Source organism: Heterodontus francisci, chromosome 2 (assembly GCF_036365525.1).
Source record: "Heterodontus francisci isolate sHetFra1 chromosome 2, sHetFra1.hap1, whole genome shotgun sequence".
Classification (NCBI taxonomy): domain Eukaryota; kingdom Metazoa; phylum Chordata; class Chondrichthyes; order Heterodontiformes; family Heterodontidae; genus Heterodontus; species Heterodontus francisci.
In genome coordinates this window covers 150,291,739-150,311,958 of record NC_090372.1, presented here as the reverse complement: position 1 = coordinate 150,311,958, position 20,220 = coordinate 150,291,739, and the positions used below count along the sequence as shown (strand labels likewise).

At 43.8% G+C, this 20,220-nt stretch overlaps 1 protein-coding gene across 1 annotated transcript in view; it reads right to left on the bottom strand.

Annotated features, from left to right (window-relative positions):
- kcnh8 (potassium voltage-gated channel, subfamily H (eag-related), member 8) overlaps nucleotides 1-20,220 on the bottom strand; it is a 533,200-nt gene that overhangs the window by 129,701 nt on the left and 383,279 nt on the right. Inside the window, exon 10 of the mRNA XM_068011912.1 lies at nucleotides 9,325-9,574. Within this exon, the coding sequence (XP_067868013.1) occupies nucleotides 9,325-9,574 (250 nt within the window). The remainder of the gene's footprint in view (nucleotides 1-9,324; nucleotides 9,575-20,220) is intronic.

Genomic DNA, 20,220 nt, shown 5'->3' with positions numbered 1-20,220 from the left:
GAGGGGGGGAAAGGGAATATTCTAAATATTCGCATTCTGGTGGCGGGTGGGGGGGAGGCACGGATGGCCGGAAATGCCATTGGGGGTGTGGGAAAATGCATTCAAACATCATGAAATTATGTTTTGGTGCAATGTGACTTACCTGGCCCTTTAATTTTTAAATGTTCATGAAGGGCTGTAAGCTCTTTAAAACTGGTGCTGGCACCTGCACATTGGCACCGGACGCCATTGCCTGCGACGGCTCCTATAATGTGGTCAGCATGACAGGTTTGGAGCAGACTCGAGTCTGGTGTCTACACAAAGCTCTGGATGAACCTTAGCCGAATGGAATCTTTACCATTGCGTCAGCATCAAAGACTGGTTATTGGATATCAGAACATGACCCCAAATATCACATGTACTGCTTAGAGACATGCATTCGAGGAGCTTTCCATTAGAAATTTCTTAAAGACTGAAGATTCATTGATGGCCCACAACTCCTATTTTCTTCCCATATCACCAAAAGGTGCTGATTCTTGCTTTCTTGTAGGGTACATTTGTCGCCTCCATGTGATTGCGGGAGGCGGGCACCGCAGCCATGCAAATAAGCCACCGCGTTTGAAATTGTGGCAGCTCTGTGACGCTGTGCCCATGCAGGCGGGGCGCATTTTTTATGTCGGATGCCTACTTCGGTAGCGGACTCTTAGGATCCAGCCCTGCATGTGTCTGCAATAGAAGACATGACATATACCCTTCATACATTTACCATGTACTGGAATATAAGTTAGTCAACAGTCAAAATGATAAGGAGTATTTAATGTTCTTAATAGATTCCCACAAATGGACCAGTCGTAATTCACACTGTTATCATGACACCATGCTACTTCTTTATTTGCTCTACCAGTATGTCAGTTATCTCTTCTGAGAGAAAATGGTAATACCAAAATCTTTAAAATGCAAGCAATGAGGATTGCTTGTCTACTGAGTTGTATGCAATTAATTTAATGTCATTGAGCTTTCCTCATAGTGGAAAAGGTTAAATATTATATGAAAGTCCTGTCAGGAATGTGTGCTGTGGCTGACATGGTGAATGACCTGAGTTGAATTATATCCTAATAATTCAAACCACTCACTGATGGGTATCAAAATGCAAATTAATATTCACGATTAAAAAAGTAGTAGAATCGGGATCTAGGAATTCTTTGTGCAATATAGTAGCCAATTGGTTAATACACTCAGGTAAAATTCCTTTGTTTGCTAATTCAAACCACTCACTGATGGGTATCAATATGCAAATTAATATTCACAATTAAAAAAGTCTTTAATCTGTTCAAAAAAAAAATTAACAATTCTGTTAAAAGTCATCAGCGAGTTAAATTTCACTTGACCGCATTAACAAGTTTATTGTGAATATAAGTACAAAGGAATAGAAAGGCCTTTCAGAATTTAGAGCACACCCAACAAAGTTTATGGGGAGAATCAAATTGACTATGGCCGGAATTTTATGCTGGGCGGACGGGAGCCGGACTCCTACGTAAATGTCGGTGCCGATCCCGCTCCCGCCCAGCCTGGGGATCCGTCCCGTATTTTACGGATCCCCAGGCTTCAATTGGCCCGAGGCGGGACTTCCACCCACTTGAGGGAGGGAGTCCCGCCTCACTGAGCTGCCGGACAATCAGCGGGCCGGCAGCTCTTAGTCTCAGCAGTGTCACTGGGAGCGGTGGCCACTGCTGGGACTGCAGCCCAGCCGACTGAGGAGGACGCAATGGAACCAGGACAGAAGGTAAGTTTGGGCAGCCTCACCAGGGGAATCAGTCGTGCCCTGGTGAGGCGAGGGTGGTCGTTTGGGGGGAGGGGAGCGTCTTGGATCCCAGGGTTGGGTTGGGAGGCGGGTGCGGCCCTCAATCGGGCACCCTGTGCCTGATTGCCAGGCCCCCCCCTCCCCGGGGTGCGGAAAGGCCGACAGCCATAGCTGGGTGGCCTTTCGCATCCCCGGCACACCCGCTTGCCATGGGTAAAATACCCGTGGAGGCGGGCGAGGGCCCTTAAGTGGCTGTTACGTGGCCACTTAAGGGTCTTGATTGGCCTTGGGCGGGCGGGCCGCTTCTCACACCCCTGCCCCCCCACCGGACCTCCGTAAACTTGGTCGGAGGCGGAATCGGGGCGGTTAGACCTCCCGGAGCCTGCCGCTCAATTTTACGCCGCCCCCACGCCACCATCTGACCCGCTGGGGCGGCGTAAAATTCAAGCCTATGTGTACATGAAACACAGAGTTAAGTGCGTGACAATGAGCTATGCAGTTTCTCAGGGGGGAGTTTTATGCTCTCCACTGCGTCGTTTTGGAGGTGCGGCGAGCATAGAATCAGGTGGGATGGTGACAGGGGGAACCCTGCCACCAAATTAAGTCTGGGGTGGGAAGGCCAGTGAACGGTCTTCCCACCCCGCTGCCAATTGAGGCCCTTAAGTGGGCAAATAATGCCCATTTAAGGGCCTCATCATTCACAGGTGTCAGCCCAGCGGCAGATGGACTTGTCGCCGCACGGGGAGCATGCCAAGCAAACCAGGGTGGGTTGCTTGTGGCTCCAGGGTGGTGGTCCCCCATTAAAAGGCACTTAACGCCTGATCAAGGGACCCGGCATCAGGAAGGGGGGGGTGCCCGCTGAGAGCCACCTCCCTGCCCTTGCTGCCAATGCCCCTACACCCTCTCTCCCCAGAACCTCCGCCCTGCAAAACCCCTCCCGTCCTGACTTAACTGTGGCCTGGGTCCAGAGCTTCCAGTGAGTCCAGTACCGGCAGCAGCCACCGCCTCCGCGGTGACACTGCTCACTTAAAGCGCTGCCGGCCTCTGATTGGCCAGCAGCTCAGCAGGTGGGACATCCGCCAGCGGGATCTTGACCCTGGGGAAGGCCCGCTACTGTCCACGTAAGTGCCTAATTGGCATTTGATACGGCAGGTCTTCCCCAGAAGAGGTGACACGAGGCTCTCATCGTACTTTTGCTGAGTGGAGGTCGAGACCTCCATTACCCGAATAAAATCCCAGCCTTATTGAAAATATGAATGTGCGTCCTATGATTTTTGACAACTGTGAACTGTCAAGACGTAAGATAAAAAGTCAGTTTGCAACTGGGCATGAAAATGCTCATTTTACAATTGGACTGACATGTTTGGCTAATGGGCAGAAGGTAAATTCAAACAATTTATAACAAGGAAGTAACACCTGATGGACAGCTAATTAAGGCCCAGAGCTGAACAACAGGCAGCTAATGCTGCAGGGAGCTGATTAACTAAATTATTGTTGAAATGAAAGCTACTGAAATTGAAAATATCTGGTTTTATGTTCCAGGTGGGTTGCTTGTGGCTCCAGGGTGGTGGTCCCCCATTAAAAGGCACTTAACGCCTGATCAAGGGACCCGGCATCAGGAAGGGGGGGGGGGGATGCCCGCTGAGAGCCATATCATGGTAGATACCATGATATATTGAATAAATGTGTCAGGTGTAATAACTAAGGGCTACTTAAACTTTCTTGGCTGCTGGGTATTCTAATGAATGTATTTCACATATCTCCATGCAGTTATGAACATAGTTAGGTCTTTCCATCCATTGTGCAGCCAAGACACAAATCAACAGCTTGTATGTGGAACTCGACTCTTGTGAGCTGTTGTATAATGATTCAGAAAGCTAAAATAATTGGGAGACCTAAAATGTATGATGTATCAGAGACAGATTTAATGATAATAAATCTGATGTTGACTTAATCAAGCTTTTTCAATTCAGATACCAACAATGAGGTTGCTCCTTGGAACTTATTGCACTTCTTATTTATGAAAGGAACTGAAGCCATAAGAATGGCTGATGTCAGTTATATATTGAGTTATCATTGAGTTTGACGGGTAGAATTCATCACAGCTGTCAACACCACATTGTATATAATCCTGACTACATCGCTGTCATTCAAGAAGCAAATAAATGTCAATAGGCAGTTAAATAGTAATAATTATAGTAAAATATGAAGTGACAAATGCTGTACATAATAAAGGGAAAACCTTTACTAAATTTTCTCCCACCCACTTTTAGGTCACGTAACGACATTATCTTTAACTGACTGGGTAGGCAGTCAAATTATTTCTAGGTTTCAGGAAATGAAACATAATAATCAATAACGATGAGCCAGGGTTTTAAAGATAGTTTAGTGCATGGTACTATACACATGTCAGGGCCATACACAAGTTTAGAATAAAAACAGGAAGTGCTGGAAATACTCAGCAGGTCAGGCAGCATCTGCCTGATACACAAGTCTGCAACCTCAACGGTGCATTATTTACACTGTATACAAGTGGATAAAGGGGAGCCCGTGTACTTGGATTTCCAGTAGGCATTTGACAAGGTGCCACATAAAAGGTTATTGCGCTACGTAGGAGCTCATGGTGTAGGGGGGTAACATATTAGCATGGATAGAAGATTGGCTAGCTAACAGGAAACAGAGAGTACGCATAAATGGGTCCTTTTCTGATTGGCAGGATATGACGAGTGGAGTCCCACAGGGGTCTGTGCTGGAGCCTCAACTTTTTACAATTTATATCAATGATTTAGATGAGGGGAGCGATGGCATGGTAGCTAAATTTTACTGCATGAGTCACAAAAAGTTAGTATGCAGCTACAGCAAGTAATAAAGAAGGCTAAAGAAATGCTATCCTTTATTATGAGAGGAATTGAAATCAAAGTAAGGATGTTATGCTTCAATTATATAGGGCATTGGTGAGACCACACCTCGAAGACTGTGTGCAGTTTTGGTCTCCTTATTTAAGGAAGCATGTAAATGTGTTGGAGGCGGTTCAGAGGAGGTTTACTGGATTGATATCTGGAATGAGCGGGTTGTCTTATGAGGAACGGTTGGACAGACTGGATTTGTTTTCACTGGAGTTTATAAGAGTGAGGGGAGACTTGATTGAAGTATATAAGATCCTGAACGGTCTTGACAAGGTGGATGTGGAAAGGATGTTTCCTCTGGGTGAGTCCAGAACCAGTGGCCACTGTTTTAAAATTAGGGGTCGCCCTTTTAGGACAGAGATGAGGAGACATTTTTTCTCTCAGAGGGTTGTGCGACTTTGGAACTCTGCCTCAGAAGGTGGTAGAGGTGGGGTCATTGAATATTTTTAAGACAAAGGTAAATAGATTCTTTGTTAGGCAAGGGAATCAAAGGTTATCGGAGGTAGATGGAAGTGTGGAACTTGAACACAAACAGATCAGCCATGATCTTAGTGAATGGTGGAGCAGGCTTAAGGGGCCGAATGGCCTACTTCTGCTCCTAATTTGTATGTTCATATGTTTGTAACTAATAAGAAAACAAAGCAAAACTTGGGAGAGAAACTGCAACAGATAAAACAAGGGGAAGCACACAAAATTAATTTTTATTAATTCTCTTTCATGGTGTTGTGAGATACTCTCTACTTTTGTGCTATTGTCCCATCTCCTATTGCTATTATGAGCTAGCACCTAAATTAATTATAGGTGCTTAGCAACAACCAAGGTAGAATTATTCTAAGTTGTAAGTTGTCTTTCTAATAATCATCACTCTTTGTAATCCTTAACCTGTGTAATTGTACAGGCAGCTGTAAAATTACTCATATTTTATTTCTAAAATGTAAGTATTAAGATGTAAGATCACAGGATAAATATGGATAAAAAGCCCATTATGTAGAGATCATATATCATGTGTTATTTTTATTCAAAATTTAGCTGAAGGGCTGAGACAGCAAGGTGAAAAGAAAATTACGAGAGAAGATGAGTTTGTAAATTCAGTATTGTATCTCTATCTCTGGCCTGTGATCCATTTGAGCATAGTTTAATGCTGAGTGTGGGATTGCTGAATTTATCTGTAAATAACTCAGGTACTGATTAAGTAACATCTAACCTGAATTTTTATAGCGTTTTTTGTTCGAAAGATTTTCATAGATATATAATGTTCAGACAATCAGGGTAAAAGAGAGGAAAAAAGTCTGATGCAGCTGAAATGATGCAGTGTACATTGTTTTACCTGGGAGTACAACCAAAGAGGTCTAAAAACTGCAAGTTTATAATTATTTTATGTGGAGCCTGTAGGAACAGGAGTGATGTTCCAGGTTCCACACGAATAATGAGGGAAACTGCTACCCCAGGCGCCCCCTGCCCGGAGCTACACACTTGTTTGTCTCTCCAGACTGCATGATACTCGGCTGACCCAGAGCCAGCGAGCTGCATTGATCCCAGCAGCCTATTGGCACCAAGGTAATGAGGCCCAGCAATCAAAATGGACTGGGTGACCCACCGGTAACATTGGGCGGCCAGCTGGTGAGCTGCGCCTATCGCCTATTGGATACTTAAAATCTACCTCAGTATGTTTGGAGCTTTCAAGGGACAGGAGAGGAATTTTCAGAGGAAAAGTGACCAGGGTATTCATAAAATGTGGGAGCAAACTGATGGCTACCTAATGTGCCAACTCTTTTGCCTGAGAATTGTAGAATATGGGTTCATATCCATGGAGAGACAACATTGTTCCCCACAGAGCGGGAAGGAAAATCAGGCCTTGGCTCATAGATATAGATTATAATGTGCCATTGCCTGAAGTCTAGAAATAATTAGCCTGTGTACAAAAAGCAGGACAAATTCAACCCAGCCAATTACCGCCCTATCAGTCTATTCCCAATCATCAGCAAAGTGATGGAAGGGGCTGTCAACAGTGCTTTCAAGCGGCACTTGCTCAGTAATAACCCGCTCACTGACGCTCAGTTTGGGTTCCACCAAGGTCACTCAGCTGCTGACCTCATTACAGCCTTTGTCCAAACATGGACAAAAGAGCTGAACTCCAGAGGTGAGGTAATGTAAGAGAGAATGCCCTTGACATCAAGGCAGCATTTGACCGAATATGTCACTAAGGAGCCCGAGCAAAACTGGAGTCAAAGGAAATTGGGGGAAAACTCTCCACTGGTTGGAGTCATTCCCAGCACCAAGGAAGATAGTTGTGGTTATTGGAGGTCAATCATCTCAGTCCCTGGATGTCACTGCAGGAGTTCCTCAGTGTAGTGTCCTCGGCCCAAACATCTTCAACTGCTTCATCAATGACCTTCCCTTCATCATAAGGTCAGAAGTGGGGATGCTTGCTGATGATTGCACAATGTTCAGCACCATACATGACTTCTCAGATACTGAAGCGGCCCGTGTCTACATGTAGCAAGACCTGAACAACATCCAGGCTTGGGCTGATAAGTGGCAAGTAACATTCGTGCCACACAAGTGCTAGGCAATGACTATCTCCAACAAAAGAGAATCTAACCAACTCCCCTTGACATTCAATGGTATTACCATCGCTGAATCCCCCACTATCAACATCCTGGTGGTCACCATTGACCAGAAACTGAACTAGACCAGACATGTAAATGCCGTGACGACAAGAGCAGGTCAGAGGCTGGGAATTCTGCGGCGAGTAACTCACCTCCCGTCTCCCCAATGCCTGTCCAAGGCACAAGTCAGGAGAGTGATGGAATACTCTCCACTTGCTTGGATGGGTGCAGCTCCAACAACACTCAAGAAGCTCGACAGCATCCAGGACAAAGGAGCTTGCTTGATTGGCACCCCAACTACAACCTTCAACATTCATTCTCTCCACCACTGACGAACAGTGGCAGCAGTGTGTACCATCTACAAGATGTACTGCACCAAGGCTCCTTTGACAGCATCTTCCAAACCTGCAATCTCTACCACCTAGAAGAACAAGGGCAGCAGATGCATGGGAACACCACCACCTGCAAGTTCCCCTCCAAGCCACACCATTCTGGCTTGTAACTATATCGCCATTCCTTCACTGTTGCTGGGTCAAAATCCTGGAACTCCCTTCCTAACAGCACTGTGGGTGTACCAACACTCCAAGGACTGCTGCCGTCACAGCTTTTACATGGCTGGTCTAGCGGTTCAAGAAGGCAGCTTTTCAAGGGCAATTAGAACTGTACAATAAATGCTGCCCTAGCCTGCGACACCCACATCCCCTGAACGAAAGAAAAAAAAACATTGTTCAATGAATTCTCGTAGAATATCATGCAGTGTTCTGCAAGGAAATTAACTTGCTTGTTGAACCACATCTTGTATTTAATAAACTGTTTTGATCCCTACAGCTGTGTGCCAGGCATTTCAACTGAGCTTGAGGAAACTAAACACGTGATATAACCTCACTGCAAATTGTAAAACAAACTTTCGTGATTTTCCTAGAAATATCTAAGGGAACCATCACAATGCACTTATGTCATTATGTACGGCAGCCAGAAAAATTCTTGCCTCCATGTTTGTATTTTGTCTTCTGCAATATTGTGTGTTAGACTTTTGCAGAGAATTTTCTGACAGAACAACAACTCTCATTTATAAAGTGGCTTTAATGTGGTAAAGCGCCCCAAAGCACTTCACAGGAACCTTGGCTGGAATTTTTTACTGGGCGTGAGGTCCCGCCCACTGGCCAAAACGTTGGGGGCATGCCTGCCTCCACCGGGCGTGGGGAGCCAGGCTGGGAATTTTCACTCCCCAGGTCCTTAATTGGTCATGGGCGGGACTTCCACCTCCTTAAGGCAGGAATTCCCACCTAATGGAGCTGCTGGCCAATCAGATTGGGGGTTAGGGTTAGGGTTGGGGCTTCGGGGGAGGCCCTCCGTGGGGCACAGGGTGTCTGATCAGGAGGTAACTCCCCCAGCCTGCAAGAAGGCTGCCTGGTTTTACCAGGTGCGGTTCTTGAGGTTTTTGCCAACTGGAGGAGGCCCTTAAGTGCCAGTTAATTGCCCACTTAAAGGCCTTAATTGGCCTGAAGCGGGTGGGCCATTTCTTGCCACCACCACCCCGCGTAAAATTGCAATGGGGGCGGGAGGGGTTCAGGAACAGCCCCGCCTCCCACTCAATTTTATGCCCCACCCCTGCCACCACCCCGCTTGTTTGGGGGCCGTAAAATTCTGGCAAAAAATCAGACCAAAAAAAGGACACTGAGCCAACAGAGATATTAGGACAGGTGATTAAAAGCTTGATCAAAGAGGAAGGTTTTAATGAGGAGAGGCACTGATGTTTAGGGAGGGAATTGCAGAGCTTAGGCCCCAGACGGCTGAAGGCATGGCCAGCAATGGTGGGGTGAAGGAATTGGGGGGATGGACAAGAGGCCAGAGTTGGAGGGATGCAGTTTACTGAGCATGTGAGATACAAAATTTGATTGGTTCTCAGAAATCAAACCGGTTGTAATAGTTGAGGCGTTATTTAATTTCTTGTCATTGCCCTTAAAATAAATGCTAAATATAGAAGGCTTATTTATGTTTACAATTAAAGCAGAATTATAGAACCTACCAAGTATCGCCAGCACCATGGTACCTTTAAGCACTTCCATGGAGCCTGAGCAGACGAAATAGATGGCCTGCAGTGCGTCTCCCTGTCGAAGGAGGTACTCGCCTGGAGCACAGAAAGAGGTTTTGATGTGCAGGGAGACAGACCTAAGGCAGCCCCGGCTGGCAGAGGCAAACAGAGAAAGTTGTAGAATTTCCTTGTTCAAGTGCATAGTGATGTCTGACCTCAGCTCATCTGGAAAATCCTTTAAAAGCTACGGAAATGACAAGAGTTAATACATGTTGGAATAATTAATTGCGGAGCTGTCTGAAAAAGACCAGGGAAGAGGTTCTGAAAATTCCTCGCAAAATAAAATCACAAGTATTATTTAAAATGTAGACTTCTATAATAGGCATTAATGTTAGTATTTTCAGTTGTTATTTAATGGAAATAATTTTCAAAATACTTTAAAGCCATAGTAACCATTAATGACTGCAAGGGATAATTAAATGGAAGATAAATGAACAGAAATGCATTTCAGAATCTCTTCATGGAATTCGTCTTTCTTCCTTCCATGAAACAATTAACAGTATTGTATAAATTCTAACAGTATAGTATTACAAATATTCAATTAACACTTCTTTAATATAAACATATTCATGTACACTACACATACAAAACACATGCTTCCATATCAAAAAATGTCTCCTCTTGTAAATTACTTGTATATTTGAATGCATATATATATACGCAGATGTAATGCATAGACTGAGTAGACAAGCTGGATAGATGAGAAACTAATAAGCCAATGGCACAGTCATTAGCTCAGCACTAAAAGTACTTGCTCAGCTGCAGGACAAATATACAGTACTCTTATCACCTTAAGTATCTAAAAGCTGCATCTATTTTTCCTCCACATGAGAAAGATTTCCTCCACTGCTATCGTTGTTATCCTTTTTCTTCTTTTTTAATTTTCCCACCTTGCTGGAGGTGATTAATTTCTAGGAATGAACCTGTGGCACTTGCAGCCCTTAGGAGTGCTAGCAGTTCTGTACTGTGCCACAACCTCCCTGTAAAGATATGCTTTGTCCATATGCAATTTAGTTATATTATCACTTCCAACTGATAAAATCAGCAGTGACAGACACATATGTTTGTGCAAAAGAGAGAAAAGAAAGTAAAAAGTAGCATTTATATGGTGCCACAGCTCATTTTCAGGAAAGCTCAAAGTGTTTCACAATCAATGAATTACTTTTGAAATGCAATTACTGCTGTTATGGAGGCAAAATAACTTCTGTGTTGCTGGTGACAGCGATCCACTGCATCCAAGGACCCATGCTATAGCATGGGTGCTTAAATCATTATGGACTTTTTTTTTAATGTAAGTTGCACCATGATACTGTGATAGAAAAGAGGTTTGGGATGATGTGAAAAATACAATTGAAGCCCAATACGTTTATGTTTAGACAACACATTTGTGCTTCACAACTGTGCTCTGTATATATCAATCAAATCTGAGCCAAATAGATAATAATAGATGTTTGGAATTATGTTTCAAGGCTCTAACACATAGGGAGTGGGTGAATAATGTCATAAGCCACAAGAACAAAGCTTAAGTGGTTTATTCAGTCATACAAATCTGAATAATATGTTACATCCTTGAATGCATTTGCAGACTTACAGTCATCTCTTTTTGAAATGGATGACATTTAATCTGTTTTTTGTTTCTAGTTTTTCAATGACATTCATATATCTCATGAGTGACACCAATTTTCTTGCTGCCAGAATTAGTGCTGCTGAGTTTTGGGCTTGGATTGTTCCAAGTTGTAGTGGGGGTGGGTGGGGGAGGAAATGGGAGATTCCAAGATTATGACATTAGACCAGAAGATTTCTATTCATGTCTATTCCTGTGAGAAATGGACAATGTTTTTGTGAAAACAGGACACTTTGCTTGACTAAGTGGTATTTCATCCCCCTATATATTTAAACGGCTATACATATATTACATATCTATTAAGTGTTCTGATACCTACCACAGTATTTTTATGATACACAGTTCTATTCTTACAGAAAGAAAATAGTATGGAAAAAAATTGAGTCACCAACTAAAAGTGAACCAACACTTATGAGAAATGATATATATATATATATAAAATATAGAGAGAAAACATAATATTGCAGTCAGGATATTAACCAGTACATCTTATATACACATTACACCTACAACTATTACTGAGGCTGTGCAATTTTTTTGAACTATGAATCATAGTAATCATGTATCTATAGACTACTTGAGTTAAATATCAGCAGTAAACCTCCTGTATTGATTGTGATCCAGAGGTTAAAATTAGGTGCCTGTTAATGGGAATGAACTATATAATTAAATGATAAATCAGGACTACTCTGCTATTTGAAGCTTACAGATCCTAATTTGTAAAAGTTTACTAAATCTTCACTCTGGCATCACGTTGTATGCATACTTTTGATCCATTTATAACAGAAGTTATTTTCCGCTGCACTTCAACCATTCATTTTAAATAACACTTAAAATTAGAGGAGAAATTTTATTATGCTGCACTCCCAGCTGGGAGAATTGCAAGACAAGAGCAAGAGTGTAGAAATCAGGACTATAGTGTTGTATCTTCAAGCTGTGCTCCTATCTAGTGTTGTTCTGTGTTGGAAGTGGAGTCACACTAAATTTGCTGTTATATGTCCATAAAGAGTGAAAAGTTAACAAGTGCTCATTGTATTAAACTGACCACACAGATAAATTCAGCTTTAATGCAGAATAATTTTTCATATCCAACTTAAAGGAACAATTATATGTCATCTGCATACCATTGAATGTACTCTCTGGCTTTATTGTCTTTTATACTGTCATGTACACAAGAAGTGCAATGACACAAATTATGGAACAAATCTGAAAAAATTATAAAAACTGACTTTGTCTTTTAAAAAATGGACCTTTCTTTTAAAAAGTGAACAATGCTCCAAAATGGCCAGCGAAGAAAAAAAGGCTTGTCCTTTGTATATTCAAACTGTCTGACAGGGACAAAGGAAAATTTTCAAAGCTAAGAGGTGTCAATTGCACCCATCTTAAAACATTCCAGAATTGAATGTCTTCATCTGAAGAAAAGAAGGTGTGAAGTAGCCACATCCTGGACCATGGGGGTGATGTCTCTGAGACCAAAGTGTTACCTGAAAAAGCAGTCTAGAGAGAGACCCCTAAAGAAAGCACCATCAGAAACCTGTTTCCAGCAAACCAGAATGCACATGCATTACTGTAGAATTTTACATCTACACTTTATACAGCAGTGAACTAGAAGTGATCCACTATCTTCAACTGAATTTTCAACCGAGAGAGAAATCTACAATTACCTCAGGACTCCCACCAACAAGAATTCAACTTCCAAGAGAATTCAACAGATTTACCGTGACTCCCCACCTGAAACCTAACCCCACTTATAATTGCTTGCCCCTTTTTTCCTCTCTATCTGCCTCTTTGTGTGTGTGTGCGTGTGTGTAAGCAAATGTGTGAGTGGATGAGGTTGTGACAATTTCAGTATAAGACATATTAATCAATAACCAATTGCTTTTCTGTTTTAAACCTACAAGAAAACCTATTGCTGTCTGTTTATTTGACAAATAAAACACCAAGGGATTAAGCCCTAATTAAAAAACACACTTGCTGCGGTCAGGTGGGAATTGAATAGTGGGAACCACTCGAATCTAACTATGTGGCCGTAACAATACACAAACTATAACTTGCATACTTGAGTTGTGTTTAGGTTGCTAAGTGCTTGTTCAACTTAATGAAAGTATGCAGACATTATGCCTGAAAGGACCTTGTGTTGGAGACAAGGAGTAAGACAGAGGTAGAATCATACGGAAAGAGTTGAGGAGATAGTAAACTGTTTAAAGAAGCCTTGTTCTCCCCATTAAACAGCATGGCTACAGCATGCAGTCGTTCACCAAGAAGGCTGGAGGGCAACAGGACCAGGACAGGGCAGCTAACAAGGTGAGGGGACATCAGGTACACACATGCTGAACTCACCCATATCCCACACACTGAATGTCCTGCCTGACAAGCAGACACTTTGATCTTACAGCTGTTTCAGGGAACTATGTTTGAATAGGGAGGCTATCAAAAAAATGTCAACTTCACAGTCCCAAAACTGAAGGCACAGTCTGACATCAACATTGCATTTACTGTGGAAAGTGATTACAATCCAGAACTTCTTCAATACAGGGTTTTTCTAGGCAATAATCTGAATTATCTAGAACCAGCCAGCTTCCTGTGCACTAATCCACCAAACAGATAACAGATGCTGTTGTCACGAACACATGCTATGCCGAATGATGATTTTTAAAAATCCATCAGCTGGCAATCTGAATTAAATTTTAAAAAAGGAAAAAGGAACAGACAGCTAGCAGCTAAAATGGCCACCAAAATCCCCTACATTTCAATAATCGAGAGGGAGTCAAGTTGTCTGGCCAGTTCCCTCCAGATCAATGACTTGAGAAGTTTGGAGTGCATCATCTGGCCAGTTCCCATTGATAAGACATTTAAAGGAAAACACTTGGGACATTAAACTGGTGGAGACGAACCACTCAAAGGTAATCACTTGAACAATGGGGCCCTGATTGAGAGAAGGGAATTCTTAGACATGATCTAATTAAGTTGCAAGAGGGAATGCACACTGAGCAATCATGTGACAGGCCCACCTCTGTGTGTTTTAAGCTGGCTTTCCTCTCTCTGTAGCAAACAAGCAACTGAACACTGATCAGAAGAGACCCAAGTGGGGTCCCCTTCTCTCCCCTTCTCTTTCTCCCCAGTCCACCTGACAACTTTTGAACCCTGCCTGCTGGCCATAACCTCCTAAGACCATCACTGTGTCAGACAGAGACCCTGTATACAAACTCATTCACATTTTAGTTTTCCAGCAGGACCACTGAATCTGGTGGCTACATCTACAAGACGGATGCCTCAAGACCACTGGGTTCAGCCAGAAGATGACAGAGTTACCAAACTCCACAGACTGTATACCCCTTTTTATTGCTATGGACTCTAATCTGACCAATCTATCCTTCCCCACACTCTAACCTATTTTTGTGTGTGTGTCTGAAACCCATGCACGTGTGTGTTTGTGTGTGTGTGAGAGAGACAGAGAAAATTGGTGCATAGTTTATTATTTACTTAGATCGGTTTAAGTACAATAAACCTCTTTCTCTGTTAAACTCAAGAAAACCTGTCCGATTGGCTCTTTTATGAGCACATAAATAGTTAAACACTCACTGAATTGGCAAGCACATTTGCTTTAAAAAAAGAAATAAATCCTGTTGCGGTCAAACAAGGAGGGACAAGAGGGGAGCCCTTCGACCCCTCATCACCTGATCGTAACAGATATTTGGGGGCACTCATCCGGGATCAAAACCCAAAGACAGGTGAGAAATTGGAAGTGAAAAACCAAATTGATCACTAGCAAAAATTTTAATAACCTGAATGCAGGTTTTCTTGTGGTTTTCAGTGCGAGAGTACTAAAATGTCCACATTTGAGGCCAGTATCTTCCTACAACAGAGTGAAGTAACTGGGGACAGTTTAAAAGACCTATCTGTGGAAGAGTTAAGGAGTATAGCTGGGCATTTACAGATTACCATCTGTCCAAAAATTAAGAAACCCAAGATCTAAAACTTGTGGCCAACCATTTTGAAATTGAAACTGAAGAACCAGAGACAGGTTTAGAATTGAAACAGACAGAGTTACATTAGCCAAGATACAGCTGGAACAGTGGAGACTAGAGTTAGAATTCTAAGAAAAAGAAAAAGGAGGAGGAAGTGTTTCAGGAAAGGGAAAAAAGAAAGAGCTATCCAGGGGGAGTTTAGGCTGCTCGAACTGAATGGGGGAAGACCCAAGGTGAGGCAACTACCCCTAACTCAGGACTGAGTGCTGAGCTCTTAAAGTTCTCCAAATTGATGCCAAAGTCCAATGAGGGGGATGTGGAAGCATTTTTCATCTCTTTTGAAAAGCTTAAAAACAGTTGAAGTGGACAGCAGCAGGCTGGACCTTGCTACTGCAAAGCAAATTAACAGGAAAAGTGCACATGAGGTTTATTCACTGTTATCTGATGAGAGTTTATCAAGTAATGAGATGACCAAAAATGCTATCCTGAGCGCATATGAGCATACAGCGAAAAGTTCTTGAACTCTCTGAAATCAACCTGAACTGAATTCGCAAGAGTTAAACAACTCGCTTTTGACCGATGGATACGGGTGCTTAAGATAGTTGGGCTGTCCAACATCCAGCCCGCAGGCCAGGATTCGACCCACCAAAGGTTTTCATCTGGCCCGCGGATGTATTTCAGAGATGAGAAAATTTCCATTGGCTTCTTCCAGACTGGCTTTTTTAAAAAAAAGTTGCGTTGAGCTTCACAGCGGACAGGTGCTTTGAGCGGTAACAGAGGTTTTCCAACTTCGGGCAGATTCGGGGTTTTCAGACTCTTTTTTAAAAAAGGCCACTGGAAAACCCCGAATCTGTCCAAAGTTGGGAAACCGCTGTTACCACGCAAAGCATCTGTCAGCTGTGAAACTCAGTGTGATTTTAAAAAAACTGGCCAACCACAAAGCAGCTGTACAGAGTGCTCCCTGCAACTGTCACAGGGAGAGAGGGAGGGGGAACAGAGAGGAAGGGGAGAGAGAGATAGAGAGAGAGGAGGACAGAGAGAGAGGGCAGAGAGAGAGAGATGGGGGGAGGGACAGAGAGGGACAAAGAGAGAGAGGGGGACAGAGAGAAAGAGAGGACAGAGAAGGAGTGCGGGGGGATAGAGAGGGAGAGAGAGAAAGGGGACAGTGAGAGAGGGGGACAGAGAGAGAGAGAGGGGGAGCAGAGAGGGAGAGAGAGGGGGAAGAGAGAGAGAAGGGGGCAGAGAGAGGGACCAGAGTGGGAGAGGAGGCAGAGAGAGAGAGAGAGGGCAGTGAGAGAGAGGGGGGCAGAGAGAGAGAGAGCAGGGAGAGAAAAGAGCAAAGAGAGAGAAAGAGGGGGAACATAGAGATAACTGGGGGGACAGAGAGTGAAAGAGGGGCAACAAAGAAAGGGGGGGACAGAGATAGAAAGAGGGAGGCAGAGAGATGGTAGACACAGGGTGAGAACAACGCGGGACGGGGGGAAACAACACAGAGAGGGGTCACAGGGACAGAAAGCCAGAGAGAGAGGGAGAGACAGACAGAGAGAGAGAGAGAGAGAGAGAGAAAGGGGGCAGATAGAGTGATCAAGATCACTCCTGACAAACGGACATCTATCTGGAATGCTCCGCATCATTGCAACAAGTATGCGGGCAAACACTCACTACTTGTGCAAGCAAAGAAATGCCAGGTATCTCACTAAATCAGTGTCCAACATAGTGATGAGAAAGTAAGTCAATAAATTAATCTTCTCATTTAAAGCTTCTCCACAAAAATGCACATTTACTGTTTTGATTTATAATAAGATAAATTTTTAATGTCTTTATCTTTCCGAAACTGTCTCACCAGCCTCCTATATAAGACAAAAATTGTAATGTGACCCTGCCCCCATGCAAAAAGGTTGGACAGCCCTGAGATAGAGCCCACCTATGAAAACCTCAGAGGGATGATCCTTCTCAAGGAGTTGAAAAACTCGCTTCCCCTTTCAATTAGAACCCACGTGGAGGAACAAATGTTCCAACAGCCAGGCAGGCAGCAATCCTGGCTGATGACTATACACTTGTCCATGTGCCCTTGCCCCAAGGGAAATCCTTCCCTTGTCACCTCCTAAAACCTGAAAAGGATAGAAGGTGGGATGGTGATAGGAGCCTTAGCAGCCCTGGGTGAGAAGAGAAAACTGGAAACTCAGGGGGCCCTCCTCAAGCCAAAAAGGACAGTGCTGAGAACAGGAGTGATGCCTGAAAGCCTATGTTTCCATTGTAATAAGGCAGGTCACCTTCGAGCTGACTGCTGGAAATTACGGGGAAAACCCGTAGGATTAATCAGGGTACACCAGAGCAGTGTAGGAAAATTAGTCCTGATGGAAAGCACACTAGAGCAGGCTGTGGCTTTAACTGTGGCAGTAAGAGCCAGCAAACATACTAATAGTAAGGGAGAACTTAACAAAATCCCTGAGAGTTTCCAGGATTTTGTGTCCAAAGGAAAAGTGACTCCATACCCTAAGATTCAGTCAACAAAGCCCATAGTCATACTTAGGGATGCAGGGCCACCCAATCCCTCAGCTGGCAAATGGCATGATCTTTCCCCCAGAGAGTGCATTGAATATTAGTAAACAGTATCGGAGGAAAGTAAATGCCCATACCTTTATATCAGGTGCACCTGGAGTGTGACCTTGTTTTAGGACCAGTAACCATGGGGATTGTCCCTAGTTTACCTGTGGACAGGGTCAAACCACTCTGGGTAAAGATCTGGCAGGGGCGAAGTTGGTAGCTTCCCCAGTGGTTTTAGAGAGACCTAAAGAGGTCAGGGAGACAGAACAGTTATAGGAGAAGGTCCCTGGCATTTTCCCTGATTTTGTGGTGAACTGGTCCATGGCCAAACCAGCTCTGTCAGAGGAGGCTGAACAGGCACTACAGATGGATGACACTACTGTCTGGTTATCTGAAACCTTCTTCGGGAAGTTGAAGGACCCAAAGGAACTGTTAAGTAGGTCTTCCTTGATTGAGGCTCAGCAAGCTGACCCAGTGTTAAAAAAGTTAGCACAGACTGCCCAAACTGAAACTGAAGTGAAGGGCATTCCAGAGTGCTACTATTTAAAGAATGAGGGGCTGATGAGGTTGTGGAGACCTCCTCACAGACCTGCGGAGGAAGAGTGGACAGTGGTCCACCAGGTAGTTGTGCCACCGAAGTACCATAAGGAAATATTGAGAACAGCCAACGAAATTCCAATAGCTGGACATGTCGGTATCAGAAAAAAACAAGCCTGCATAAGACAGCATTTTTACTGGCCGCAGCTCCAAAAGGATGTGGTGATATTCTGTGAAACTTGCCACATGTGCCAGATTGTGGGGAAGCCCTAACCTGCAATAAAACCAACACCCCTAATTCTCATACCGGCTTTTGGAGAACCATTCAGCAGAGTGCTGGTGGATTGTGTGGGGCCCCTGGTGAAAACATAAAAGGATAAACGAGCACAGGTCTGACAGGCAGTCAGGAAAGAGCAGGATGAAAGGGACAGTGAGGACGAGTTAGAGAGAGGCCTTGAGGATTCCCAAATTTAACCTCCTACCGTCTGGTTAGCTACACCAAAATGTTAGGGAAATTAGACACCGTACTCTCCTATTGAAACACAGAACAAAGAGGAACACAAACAAGGACCCCATCCATAAAGCAAAATCCCTATTGCCTAGGTCCAGGAAACTGACCTAGGTTCGGGAGGAAATTGAGTATATGCTGGAGCACAAGCTGATTGAGCCCAGCCAGAGCAGCTGGAGTTCCCCAGTTGTGCTTTTGCCCAGGCCCGATGGCTCAACAAGGCTCTGTACGATGACAGGAAGGATAATGCAGTAACCAGAGCTGAGTCCTACCCAATTCCCTGCCTAGAAGACTGTATTGATAGAGTAGGAAATGCCACCTACATAACCAAGATGGATGTGTTAAAAGGAGATTGGCAGGTTCCCTTAACACCCCGAGCTAAAGAGATCTCGGCTTTTGTCACCCCAGACGGCTTATTCCTGTGCCACGTGATGCCATTTGGATTAAGAAATGTCTCAGCCACCTTCCAAAGGCTGATGAACCAGGTAGTGGCTGGCCTACCCAACTGTGTCTTGTACCTGGATGATTTGTTAGTGTACAGTGACACCTGGGGGGACCACCTAGATCAGTTAGAAGTCCTCTTCCAAAGGTTACTGTCGGCTGACCTAGTGGTAAATCATGCAAAGAACGAGTTCGCTAAAGCTTAAGTAACCTACAAGAAATGCTGGAATCACTCAGCAGGTCTGGCAGCATCTGTGGAAAGAGAAGCAGAGTTAACGTTTCGGGTCAGTGACCCTTCTTCAGAACTGACAAATATTAGAAAAGTCACAGATTATAAGCAAGTGAGGTGGGGGTGGGGCAAGGGATAACAAAGGAGAAGGTGTCGATTGGACCAGGCCACATAGCTGACCAAAACATTTCATTCCACGTGGTGTGAAGGTATCACGAACATATGCTATGCCAGATGATGATTTTTTTAATTCATCAGCTGGAAACCTGAATTAAATTTTTAAAAATGTGACTGCTAGTAGTTAAAATGGCCACTGAAATTTGCATCAAAATCCCCTTCATTCCAATGCATCGAGAAGAAGTCAAATAGTCCAGCCAGTATCCTCCAGAACAATGACTTGGGAAGTTTGGAGTGCATCACCTGGCTAGTCCCCATTAACAAGATATTTAAAGGCAAACACTTAGGACATTAAGCTGTTGGAGACGAACCACTCAAACGTAATCACTTGAACAATGGAACCCTGATTGAGAGAAGGGAATTCCTAGACATGACCTAATTAAGTTGTAAGAGGAAATACAAATTGAGCCATCATGTGACAGGCCTATCATCTGTGTGTTTTAAGCTGCCTCTTCTCTCTCTGCAGCAGACAAGCAACTGGACATGGATCAGAAGAGACCCAAGTAGAGTTCCTCTCTCGCATGTGCATGTGTGAAAGTTGGAGCGTAGTTTATTGTTTTACTTAGATCGGTTTAAGTACAACTTCTTTCTTTGATAAACTCAAGAAAACCTGTCAGATTTGTTATTTTATGTAAATAGCATGTAAATAGGTAAACACTCACTGAATTAGCAAGCACATTCGCTTTAAAAAAGAAATAAAACCTGTTGCGATCAAACAAGGAGAAGGACAAGAGGGGAGCCCTTCCACCCCCCCTCCTCACCTGATCCTAATACTGTGCTTAGGCATTCAGAGACTAAA